The 13,559-nt window shown below is 43.9% G+C and overlaps 1 protein-coding gene across 2 annotated transcripts in view; it reads right to left on the reverse strand.

Annotated features, from left to right (window-relative positions):
• bcl11aa (BCL11 transcription factor A a) overlaps positions 1-9,643 on the reverse strand; it is a 45,881-nt gene extending 36,238 nt beyond the window's left edge. The window contains exons 1-2 of one of the 2 annotated variants that reach the window (XM_086045085.1): positions 9,236-9,643; positions 5,349-5,798 (exon numbers count right to left, since the gene is read on the reverse strand). In XM_086045085.1, the coding sequence (XP_085901211.1) occupies positions 5,349-5,798; positions 9,236-9,290 (505 nt within the window). In that variant the 5' untranslated portion in view covers positions 9,291-9,643. Of the gene's footprint in view, positions 1-5,348; positions 5,802-9,235 lie in introns of both variants that reach the window. The other variant, XM_086045084.1, reaches the window with a different exon arrangement.
• Between the last annotated feature and the right edge of the window lie 3,916 nt (positions 9,644-13,559).

Genomic DNA, 13,559 nt, shown 5'->3' on the forward strand with positions numbered 1-13,559 from the left:
ACAAAAGCTGCACCTTTTCTTGAGCAAGCAGCCGACTGATGTAGCAAACACGGCTGCAAAATCTTAAATTGGTACACTATGGAGACTAATACTGATATCATAGCCAGGCACTGGGCAGCGGTACTAGTCCGTGCGGCATTTGGTAACGGTCCACTGAGAGACCCTGAGCAAAAAAGCGTTTTATTGATCGTAAGAGTCTGAAAGAAGTTTGGTTTTGAAATTCAAGTGCTTTCACCTGTGCCTAGTCTGTACACGTGTCAAACTGCTCATCTTGGTCTTGTGATATGCTAGTCAAAAAAGTAAGCCAACAAGCTCGTAAAAATGTAGTAATCCAAAAATGTCTTTAAAGAGGAAAGTGGACAAGGATGAATAAAGAGATAACGGAAGAAAAATCAACAATTTCCAAGAAAAATACAGCAGAGACAGTATCAGCAGTTCCGTGTAAAATATGTGTTTTTGACTACAAGTGATTCCCGCTCTGCATAATATGCGGCAACAGTCTCGCAATACCTGGCTTCCATTTCCATCATCCCTTTTATGTGAAGTCAGATTTTCTGTAATGGCAGCGATCAAAACAAAATTACGCAGTAATAGGCATAAGTAACATATTTCGGGTGTGATTGTCTCCCATTAGCCCAAGATGGGGTCGGCTGGTCGAAGGGAAACAAGTGCAGTGTTCCCACTAATTACAACAACTACATTCAATGGAATGACGAGTTGTATTTTAGATCATTTGTTTTTATTTGGTTTTATGCCAATCCATCAAAATGTTGCTTTACATGATGGTCAAAAAATGCTTCACTGGACAAAAACTCAGTATCAGGAGTAATAAACTAAACGTTGCAAGACGTACAAATGGGCCAGCTCATCACATCACAAGAATTAGGTGGTTTCTCCTTTTAACACTTTTGCCCATTTCAGCAAGTATTTTCTTGTAATTGCAAACACACACTGCACTGTATTTAACACCATTTTTAAAAGAGGTTTAATTTCATTGCGCCAATTCAGATCGAGACGTGCAAGCCAAAGTCAGGTCGCTAGATTTACCAGATTTATGAATTCTGCTGAATTTGGTGGAAAATATAAAGACAAAGACATTCTGCTGACATGAGATTTGTGTAAATTCTATTTTACTTTCGTATCTCCATTTCATTTACCATAAGGAATAAAAAAAAAGTACTGTATGTACTGCATCTGTCTGTCATTAACAGCTTAGGGGTGCATAAATATGAGACTCGTGTCTACCTGGCATCTTCTGCATGTTCTGAAGCGTACGTCTGCTTAAACATTTAAAAACGACAACATTAAGTCATGATGACTTTGAAACGATGTACATTTCCACTGTTAAATCAGTTTAATTAACAATCATTTTTGTCGGGTTATTGAGTAACATACCTAATTGAAATCATTTTTTCAAGTATCATGAAATAAAAAGTATGTTTTGACATTTTTTTATTCAATTCCTTTGACATTTGAATGCGGGATATGTTTTAACAAGTGTTTGCTTTGAGGTGGCTTTTCTTATTTCGATTGCCACATAATCTCTGAATAACTGGCATAATATAGCAATACATTCTCTGATAAGTTAAAACACAATTTCCATCCCTAATCAACACATTTGTAAAATGACAAGATTGGAAATAATCACTAAATATTAAGCGCGATACAATTTGTTGTCACCACCAGCAGATTATTTGCTGTGCTGTCAATCAGGTTAGCTGTATTATCCCACTGCTGATATTCTGTGCCTCCAGAGGGATATTTACATTTCATAAGCGCATTCCAAACCCAAGAAGCGAAGTTCAAAAAGGCTGCACTTGAGTCCACTAATAAATTGTGTGTTGGAAAAGGACGAAAGAGGGGCTATCAATAGATTAGTGATGGCAGTCTGTGTGTGAAATCTCTTTGTAGGCTCACTGTAGCGTGAGAGACACACACTAAACACATCCAAAGTGGTTACAGTTACAATCTGCACTGTTGGATTTGTATTAACTGTTCAATGTTGCAAGGAAGGGAGACAAATGCATGAGTGAAAAGAGAAAATGAATTGGTTGAAAATTAAAAAAAAAAAAAAAAAAAAAAAAACTCAGGACAGAGCAAAAGAGAGGAAGAGAAAGAAAGAGAGGAATGAGGCTGAGAATGGGATCTGACACCGTGCAAGAAAATAAATGGACCTTGGAGATTAACTAATATGTATTGAGGTAAGTTGCATTAGCAGCGATGATGAGATAATTACTAAACAATAAATCATATACAACAATCATCATGTTACCAGCCTTCAAATGGGAATATCAGCAGTAGCAGGCTAATGGCTTTCATAAATAGTTTGAAGTGGGTCTCAATACATTTTAGGGTTCATCCGGGCAAGTAGGAATAATGGCTGCGCTAATGAGCTAATATTGATAGGGTAGCACAGTTTATCAGCCGATAACATCATTGGTCAATAGGATGAACAGTTGTTTCTTCTGGCTCCATTTCAGCTCATTAAAGCACAGAACTGAGCTGGCAAAGAGGAGGGGGCCGTTGAATTCAAAATGGACAAAATTCGAAAACAAAACTGTACATCACAAACCAAAACTGTTTAAATCCATCAGAACCATGCAGAGATGAGGTGAGAGATGTGGTCACTGACACACGCACGCATGCAAAGCCCTCTCCTTTGAGACATTAGCAATGCTTTTTTTTTTTTTTTTTTGAATGAACTGCCTCAGGGATTATATCACAATTTTCATCTCAGTCAGGGATTAATAGAATAAATGGGCAAGAGCGAGCGCATATTGTGTGCGCGTGTGTGTGTGTGTGCGTTTGCGGTGGGGAGGTATGCTATTTTTTTTGCATCGCTGTTTTGCTTCAACAATCCTCTCACGCACGCACACACATAAACACACACAGGTAATGCATCCTCTCCACAGCCGGATCTCTTTGATATGCAAATAGCGGCGGCCAAGCACGAGTCCGGAGCTTTGTGCTCTTTGGAGCGTTGCAGCTGGAGCATCATTGTCGCACTCTGACCACAGATACACATTTCACAACAAGCGGCTCCAGAGTCATCACATCATCGGTACACGAAAACCAGATAGCAAAAAAAAAAATGGAAAAAAAAAAAAATCCTTATCGGAAAAGATGTGGGAGTTCCATGAGTTAAGCTGTTATTCCAATTGCAATGCCAATAAAATTTCACAGATGATGTTTGGATCATGCTGCACTTGTAACAGTGATTAAACACCTACCAAATTCTGTAATGTGACTGCTGAGTTTTAAAAACGGACCACAGGGACTCATTTTGAAGAAGAAGCGACAAAGAAGCTACATCTGTGTGAGTTTTCTGAAAAACAGAGTTCATTTCTAATGTCTGACTGGCTTGATTTACTGTAAGGAAAAATGAAATATATAATTAGAGATGTCGCTTGAACACAACAAGTCAGCATTAATAAATAAGAAACACGCTAAGTGTCCGCTCTATTCGTTGTTTGTCATTAGGAATGCTGGGCAGATGTAATCAAGGCTGAAGCTCCGGTAGGATTTTTTTTCTGACATATTTACTTTGCCATGACAGTTTGGGGTCAATTAGGATGAAAGCAACGGGGCAGGAAGGGGAATAGTGGCTTTTATTATCAGAGTAGATGTGTTCTTTTTTTTTTTTATCCCCGAGCAGAAAGCTGGTTGAGAGTTGGAGTGTAAAAAAATCCAAAGTATTTTCTATAGCTTTCCGTAGTTCAAGCTCAGACGAGGCATACAGCACAGCCATCCTGTTTTCGCCACCAGTTTGAGTGTACAGCTGTTCATACCAAGACGTTCCCACACACAACGCTATTGAAGCTACCAGGCGCCTGCATTATGATGTAAATCGCTCTAATAACCCAGTTGAGCTGGTAACTGTGTGTGTGTGTGTGTGTGTGTGTGTGCGTGTGCGTATGTGCGTGCGTACGTGTTGTTGTTGAAATATAGTCACTGCTTAGACAAGCAGGTTTGCCTGGAAAAAAAAAAGACACACCCTCGCTTGCACAGACATATATTTGTCCATCTGCAGAAAAAGGTCAAATGCACATTTGTCTGTCAATAATTTCCCTCCTCCAAACATTATTCAACGCAGGACAGAGGTCGGACACAACAATTACTTAATTTCCACACAAATACACAAACAAAAACAGCTAAATGGAAAACAAAGTGGAGCACTTTGGATTCCTGAGACGCACTCAAGGAACAAAATGATAAAGTGTGTCTTTTTATTGTGTCTCTCCACTGCTCTATTTCATCTACATCCCCGTTTTACTCTTTCTCTTGCTGCAGTGGCTAATTTGGTACAGACAGGCGGCCACTAAAAACTACTGCTAATTAAAATGCATGGGGAGGAAAAGATGGCAGTGCAACAAATAATTAGTGGTGTTAAGATGCTTTATATAAATGACTTTCCCTTTCAGAGCTTAACTAATGCTGGCGTTTCCCTCTCTACGCATGCCTGCTATTTGATTGCTTCGCAAGGGAAAAGATGAGGCAGAAGATACAAGTGAGGACAAATCTCATGTTTTACCTATGAAGCACATTTTGCAACGAAAGATGTTTGAAGTACTAACGTAGGGTGCAGAGCTGGGCTGCATTTAGTCGGGCTAGATGTGGCAATGAAAGAGGGGAAACCACACCGAGCGGACACATCTGCTCAGGCCACATGAGAGAAGCAGGCACACACACACACACACACACATATTAAAAAGAACACACATTCTGCGCACCCAAATTCAGGAAGAGGCTGCACTTACTCTTAGGAATTGAAGTCCGAGTCATAAATACTCGGGCACTCACTCATAAATGCATACACCATCCTGTATAAACTGACCAAGAGAATCCGATTTTTTTACAGCCGCCAACAAGCATGTCAATTTGGCGTTGGTCAGAACAGGAGACAGAACCTCACTGTCATTTCTGGCTAGCCTTATCTCTGAAAAGCAAAAGTCCAAGGCTTGTCTTAACATGTCGCCTTAGACTACACTGGCCTCTGTATAGTTTATGCGGAGCACTTGCAGGCTTCTCGTCCGACTGTAATAACTTGTGTCGTATAATACCACACAAAACGCGCACACAAAGACAAACAAACTCCACACAAGGACGATATGTGGATATCAAAAGATGCAAGCTGGAATCCATTCATGCTTTGAACAAAGACTGTTCCTTATTGTGTCTTCTTATTGCAAACGCACCACCTTATTCACACCCTTATGGGTGTACAAACATCTGCTTCAAAGAAAATCTGCAACGCATTGCCTCCAAGAGGCTTGTTTTCATATTCCGAAGGCTCTGTGTGTAAAGCCAGAGGGAAACAATGCGAGATGGGGGGGCTCGAAAGCAGTTACCTGGTAGGAGCTCCTGTTTGGGGCAGATTCCACGAGGCGATGAGAATCGCTCATCGTCGTCATCCGCCAGCGTGGCCTGGATGCCAACTTCCACGGGCCTTCGGCTGCGCAGAGAGCTCAAGGCGGGAGACGGGGTGAGGGCCAGGCCCGGGGAGGGGGAGGGGGGCTTGTCCAGGCCTCGGCCCACAGTCAGACAGGGGGGGCCGTGGCATCGCTTCCTCTTGTGCTCGATGAAGAGCAGGATGTCCGCCAAGGGGAACGTGGCCTGGCACTGGCCGCAGGTCAGCAAGTCCTGTTCCGCCGAGTGGTGGGGGTCATGACCCAGTCGCGATAGTCGGCCTAAGGTTGAGCCCGGGCGGTGCCCGCTCAGGCTGCCGCTCCCCTCCGAGTGCTCCGAGCAGCGTTCCGACAACTCCTCCGATGAGACGACTGCCGTGGAAAGGGGATCGGCTGCTGGATATAAAGAGGAAAGGCCAAAGAAAAAGAAATAGATAAGAGCGGGAGGAATGAAGAAGAATGGGTAAAAGGGAGGAAATTAGCCGATAGGTCTTACTGTCATGAAAACAAGTGCCATATATAGACAGTCTCATGATTCATTTTGCTGCAGTTATTTGTGTCAAACAAAACAACTGTAAACATACGCTTTAAAGGTGCTTAGCATGCAACACAAGGCAAAAACCATGTGACTCAGTCTGCCTTGTAATGATAGATATAAATACTAACTATCGTCAAAACTCAAATCAAATTCCAATTTAAACAAAGACGAGGAAAGTATATTGTGTTATATTTTCACAGAACATTTTGACTTTCCTAACCTCGTTTGTAAAAGTTGTGCTCCAGTAACCAACAGAAGACTGACAAACATGCCCAGTGCGTACAGGGCCCAGGACAAAAAGTGCACATCGCAGACTTTTGATATATTGGCCGTTTGTGAAGCAAGAAGTCATCCTCAGAATGAGCCATTCAACGCCATTCAACATCACCCTTCCGATGTCGGATTAACTTGGGACTACTTTTTAAGAAGGCTTTTGTCAAACGCACACGCTCCTGCGCCGGAGAAGAGTCATGCGAACAGAGCAAACGCTGAATTCAAGAAGCGTAATTCAGTGCCCTGCTTTTAAAGAAGATCTTCCAGTCGAAGGTGAGGAGTGTGACTCCGCGCTCGCCAGATAATGCTCGTTGACCTTCTTTACTCAGTCACCCAATTTCACATTTTAATGAACTTAAAACCACAGAGGATCAAAAAATAGATTTTAATTTTCATCGTCTGGGTGATTGGTACAGATTTTGTCTGATATAAGGGAAGGGGTTGGAGAGTGTGTGTTGGAATGCAAGCCTGTGTGTGTGTGTGTGTATGTGTGTCCTTTTTATGTTATGTGGACTACATCTCATTTACAATTCTCATTTGAACGCTGCACCCCTGCACACATCTGCGTGCAAACTGGGACATGGAGGTAACATGATAAATTCAGCAACACCACCACAACCCCCTTCACCCAAGCATCATCCTACATCCACCCCCTGCACCCTGCTGATTGAACTTCGGGTCAGCACAGTCTGACTCTTGTTACACACCGCAGTAAAAAGGGGAAAGAGGGCATCACAGTGACAAAATATTGAGAAAAGCTATCCAAAAAGTCTTCCATTAAAAGGCTTCAGTTACAGTTGGTATATTGGTGGGCACACATTTTGTTGCTTAAAGCAGTGTGACAAAGGAGCAAAGGGGGGGGGGCAATGATTTTAAGGTAAAAATGAGTATTTGGAGTTGCAAGACAGCGCAAAAACACAGAACATACGAGTGGCTGTGTAAGTGATCTTACAATCAGTTCCATTTTATCTTAATAGACACTCCAAAATATGGCCTTGGTGGAGACTACATTACATCTTGGTTTTAAAGTTTTAATCTGTAGTACATTCTGTTATTTGTCTTGTTTTGATTAGGTTAGATTAGATTATATTAGATTAGATTAGATTGGATTATATTAGATTATATTAGTTTATTTGAAAGGGGACACTGCAGTTTCACAAAACACATGAAAAATCATGGTTTAAAAAAAAAGCCAGAATTAGCCAAAAGGCTATTTTTCACCTGTAGTCCCCTGGCCGACCATGATGTAAAAAAAAAAAAGCATTAATTGGACAGTTTCAAAAGTTTCATGCTATAAAATATACAAACAATACAAGTACTGAATACAGTATACATGTATTGAAAATAACGATTATATTTGTATAGAGAAAAGTTATGGTTAAACTATATGCCATGCTCAAATTGTGACTAAATTCCCCACGCTGTTTGCATATGACATATACAAAATTGATGCAAAATTTGAATTCCTCTTCAAGAAAAATGACGGTAAATTCAAAGTGCATGTGGGGGTTTGATGGTGTTAGAGTTATAGTTTCTGTGCATGTGTGTGTGTGTGTGTGTGTGACTGAATGTGTATGTATATTGCCCATAGCAGCCCACTCAACCCCCCACAGAAACGCACGCGCGCACGCGCGCACGCACACACACAAGTACACACGCAAATGCACGCGCACACACCATCCTTCCCTCCCAATAGTCCACACATAGAAGCAGTGAGTATGTAGAGGAGTAGCAGCGAAAGTGATCAAGTTCAAGCTCTGAGCTGGATTTTCTGATCGTGCTCTGCCTCCTAGCGACAGTTTCTCGCCATGGTCACTGTCACCCAGCATGTTCCCCTACAAAATAGTCTAAAACGAACAGCTGCTCGGGCGACTGCCAATCAGCATACCAACACATAACCAAGCATTGATGTGTAAGTATACTAATATATTTTTGTGGTTGTTGTTGTTGTTATAGTTTTTTGGTTTTTTTTATTAACTCCAATTTAGTGAACCGTGGAAATACCGCGAGGAAATTGAACATGACACATGGCCATTCTCCCTGCAGTTTAATAACAAATTTCCCCTTCGTATAATAGACTATGGTGTCAATGTAGGAGCAATAAAGACGACAAATTACAGGAGGTGATCAATACGTTGCGCAATGTGTCATTTTTTGTAAAACGATGTTGAAATCTAATGTTACAACAACCCTAAGTAGCGAACACGTTGGTCTTACATCAACTGCTTATAAATGTTAACATTTGTGCATAACCTCAATTTCAGTTTAGTATTAAATATAAATAAATAAATAAATAAATAAGGGGACATAGTTCCTGTTGCTGTCTTACAACTCCGGGCTGCACAAACTCTTTTTTGCGCGTGATTCAGCGAGAAAGTTACTCAACTAGGATGAACACCGATACATTTACATAACAGGCGTTAGGATTTTAAAATCGAGTAAAGGAAATCGATGCGTGCTGTCTGCGCCGAGCGCGGTGTTGCTCTGACGGAGGCAGTATGTAAACACGAGGTGATGCGTTCCACTGGATCCAGTAATTTCGACTTCAAGTTTTTCTGTTTTTCGAAAATAATCCCCCAAAAAAGGAGGGAGACAGAGAGGGAAGGTGAAACTTGCTCGCGAGACAGTAAGTGATGTTCCGAGGGGTATTTCTCCCCAGCTCTGCTTGAGCGCGCTGTGCAGCCGCTCAGATGAGCCGAGCGTGCGCCTCCACTGACCGGACCCATCGTGGGGGCATCGGAGCAGGAGCCGGTCAGCGCCAAATGTCTTGTTTTGGACCCCGTTGCCCTATTGCAACAAGGCTAACAAACTTATTTTGGTCTCGTTTACGAACTAACGTGTCGCACTTTAGTGACCGCGCTGCCGAGTCCAGTTGACCGCGGGTCCGAGCGTTCCATCCCGATGTCCTCACGGCTGATGTTCCGCAGACTCCCCACCCTCCAATACCACCAGTTTGCCCATTTAAGTGAACGAGACCAGTGCGTGGACATGTATTTTCCCGTTTCTGGTTTGTACTTACGCGAGAAATCCCGTTTACTTAAGTGCTGAGGTTTGCCTTGCTTGCGGCGAGACATGGTGGCTGGCGGCGGCGCTCAGTGCGGATCACATCGGGAAGAGCCGGGGTTACACATTGGAGACTCCGGAGGGGCAAAAGAATGTCTTCATCCGGCGTCTTCGTCATCCACACTCAACAACAACAAAAATAATTGAAGGGGAAAAAAATTAAAAACTAATTAGAAATTATACAAAGATGGCGCGGAGGCGAAGATGGATCGCGGGATCGCCTTCATGGCTTTTTTGAGAAAGAAGAGCGGAGAAAAGAGAGAGAGTGTGTGTGTGTATGAGGATGGAGAGAGAGGAGAGGAAAGAGGGGAGAGCGATGGAAAAAAAATGGCAAAAGCCCCCCTCCGCCCCCCACCGCCAACCCTCCCCCCACCCCTCCCCCCCACCCCCGTGGTTGGGGGTTCAAGTGCACGGACGTGACGTTCCCGGCGAACTTGAACGTCAGGCGGTGGACGGACACCCGACATACAAAAACATGGGCAGGGCCGAGGCACCCGAGTGGGAGTGGGAGTGGGAGGAGGGACGGATGGGACGCGAAATAACAACACCAATGGACGATCATTGGAGAGAGGAGGTGGAGGAGGAGGAAGAGGAGGGGGAGGGCCGCACATGATAAGCAGACCCGGTGGAAGCCAATGGACACAGAGATCAGGGGGGCCGGACAAGACACACTTCGAAGGAAGGGGGAGAGAGAGAGAGAGAGAGTGAGAGAGAGAGAGAGAGAGAGAGAGAGAGAGAGAGAGAGAGAGAGAGAGAGAGAGAGAGAGAGAGAGAGAGAATGTCTAATGAAAGCAATATGCAGAGAGAGAAAGGGACGTGGACGTGAAACAGGGCAAGCGCCGAGTGGGGCGCGAATGATACTCCTGCACATACTTAGACAAATACCGGGCGGCTCGCGTGGACTTGCGTCGTGTGCGTGGCCACAGCCACAAAGCACTTGGGAAACTTAAGTTGAGGCGTGTGCATATTGGCCCCTGCAAGCGACCCCAAATCCAAATCCACGTGTTTTTTTTAACTTACGAAAACCATTACCAAAAAAACACATTGTATATGACTATGACAAATTTTAACATGTCACTCTTTATTTTTGTATTATTATTATTTAACTTCTTGTCATTATCATCCGGACTCAGGCCTGTATAGCATCATATATTCACAACGGCAGTGACTCAATGATCACCCCAAATATGGAAAAAAATAGTTTCCCCTTGAATTTGACTTAATTGACATATTGTATGGGTGTAATCTCGCTTCTCGGTCACGTGACGTCCATCACTCACTTTTCGTGCACTTCAGACTATTCCAAAGAACGCTGTGCACACCTTTGTGAGTGGATACATTTCGTGGGCACTTTTCCCTTAAAGTGTCCAAGAGCCCTTGCTTCCCTGTCTGTTATGACTCGGTCCGGGGTGAAACCCAAGCTGCTGACCTTGGCAAGCAAGAAGTGCGGAGCTGGCCCATAATAACTTTCAGATGTGATTCAGGTTCGAGCTGGAACGGGGGAGGGTTCGTCGGTAGTGGGGGTGGTGTATAGGAGAAGGAGGAGGAAGAGTGAAGAAGAAGAGGAGGGGGAAGAGATTGTAAATACTCTTGTAATAAAAGGGGGTTTGGTAATATAAGACGACAGGCTTTATATCGGCGAAGTCGCACGCGTACAGCGCGCAGCCGGTGCGGCCATCCGCTGAGGAGACACAAAGACGCGGTTCTCGCTCGGAAGCGACAAGAGAGACGGACGAGAGAAGACGGGGGACAACGTGGCTCCTCTAACTGAAAGAGAAGACGGGACGAAGGAGCGAGCGACCTCGGCGTTGGTGGAGGGAGCTTGGAGTGGCGTTTCTATGCGAGAGCCCGGAGATTCGCTCACTGACCGAAGAGGACGCGCACTTAATACGGAGGGGGTGGTGGTGATGCTGGTGGTGTGGGGAGGCAGGCCAGGAGGATGAGGAGGAGGGGGGCTGGGGGTGATGGTCGAGAGACAGAGAGAAACAGAAGGAGAGAGAGAGAGCGAGTCGCCGGAGGAGTGGCGGAGGAGGTTCAACGTCAAGGGGGAAAAATGCATGACCATGCAGTGAGTGAAATATTTTGCAAGTTGCAACTTGCTCGTATGGCTTGTTAGAGGACAGTTCGACAAGCGCGCGTGCACGTGCGTCCATTTGTGTAAGTGCTCGTGTAGCAGCAGGTTTCTCCGGATGTGAGGACAAAATACCAAAAAAGTGTGCATGTTACTGCGGTTTATTGTAATAATGTGTATTTTACTCACCGGTCTCTAATGATAAGACGCATTCACGAGTAGAGATGATAAATGCATCAGTGAGGATAAATAGAAGTGATAAACTGATGTACTAAATTCAGAGCTGCTTCGGCAAGCAAACAAAACAAACGAAAGGCTATAAGAATGTTAATCTGTTTTTGTTGTTGTTTTTGAAGGACCGCGGATTTGGATGCGCACAACAATTTACAGGTCCACTTTGTCATGATAACACAAGAGTGGATCAAAAAAAAGAGTGGAATTCAAAATTTCAACATTTTCCCAATTGGCTCATTTGACTCTTGAGGTGGAAACATTTTCTTCCGTATTTATTCTTATCAATATAGAGGTCTTCTATTTTTCAGCCCTATTTTCCCCTCGTGTACAGTTTGAGAGATTTGAGTTTTCCCGTCGAGCGTATTATTAATTCAAGCCACCGCCCCAGTAATGTGGATTAAGAAACGTGTTGTATGAACGAGTGCGTTGACTTTCAATTATATTGATTTTTAGCTTACAAATGTAATACTTTTTACACTTATTAATATTTTCATGCAAGTGAACACTGGCTTCGTTACACTTTCATTGAAATCACTGCAAGTCCGTACAAATCCAAACACTAAAAACCCGGGGCCAACAAGTTTAAGGGACCCCTAATCGTAATTGGTACCCAAGGTTAAAGGAGGCGCTCATTTCACAGCTCCCCAAATCCAATGCACGCCAACCTCGACCTCTCGCTGTACCCGCTCCTTTTCTGTTTTGCAACAAATATTCTTCTCTTCTCTTCTCCCAATCTCCCTCTTCATCGCCTGCCACTTTACGCACTCTGCACCACACGTATACACAAACGCGCGTGCACGCAGGGCTTTGCTCAGAGCCCACAGAGCTGCTCGGACGCATGAAGCACGAGCTGGGCTGTCTCCATGCATATGGAAATTGGAAGTGCGTCGCTCGTCGTAAATCAGACTTTACAATTGTGCGGCGCAAGGAAAGCCGCGTAGGCGCTGACGCCTGTTTGTATGTTGATTTCAATGCATGATCTCGCAGGAACTTTGTTAGAAAAAAAAAATACCATCATACATTTTGCAAGTAGTTATTGCAAATCCGAAACGATGTTTTTAACATTATCCGTACTCCATGTGGGATTTATACCATCCCATTGAACACTTCAGCACTTTTGCACTGAAGATCAACACGTTACAGTAATGTATAAATTCAACAGTGCACAGTGGCGCTGGCTGTGGCTTCCAAAATAAGAGCGCCCGGAGGTGTGTGTGCGTGTGTGTGTGTGTGTGTGTGTGTGTGTGCGTGTGTGTCGTAAGGGACGTGAAAAGAGCGGAGAGACAACAGAGCATCAGACCGATGACGGTCACATGGGCGCCTTCCTCTGCACGCACGACAGCTCCGGGGAAATTGAGTAACTGGGGGCGCATTTCAATATATGGAAATGACCAGGGGGCCCCTGAGATAAATCAGCTCCACATACACCCCTCCACCACATTCCTCCCCCGCCCCCCTTCCCACACACACTCCTCTATGCTCTTCTTTACACCTTCATTTCTCTCTTGGTCTCTCGGGTCGCTGCCTATATTGTTTTGAAATCTCCCCCAAAACCTGAGCTATGAGCCTGCTTTAAGAGACTATAATGGATTTATTACACCAATTTTACCGTGAGACCAAATTTTGCTCCGATATAGTGACTTCGGATAATTCCGTTTAGAACACGTGTTAAAATGCGTGTTAAATGTTTACGTATATCAGAACCAAACCTCAGATGAATTTATGTGGTCTAGCCATGCACAACTCCATTAGTGAGTTTTTCGTTCATAATGTTCTTCACGTGGTTTTAAAATCAGCCTCAAGCAATGGGTTAAAGACTTTTTTTCTATTTTTTTTTTTCCTGCAGGTGTCGTCTTAATTTCTATGCAGAGCTTCAAATCCCTGTCATATCCAGTCTTGCGTTTTGGCAGTGGAATTTCATGTTCACGCACGCAGACACACGCACACGGACACGCGCGTACCGTCAATTTTCAGC

The sequence above is a fragment of the Filicampus tigris genome, chromosome 11 (genome assembly GCF_054856515.1).
Source record: "Filicampus tigris isolate MCC_2025a chromosome 11, RoL_Ftig_1.0, whole genome shotgun sequence".
Taxonomy (NCBI): Eukaryota; Metazoa; Chordata; class Actinopteri; order Syngnathiformes; family Syngnathidae; genus Filicampus; species Filicampus tigris.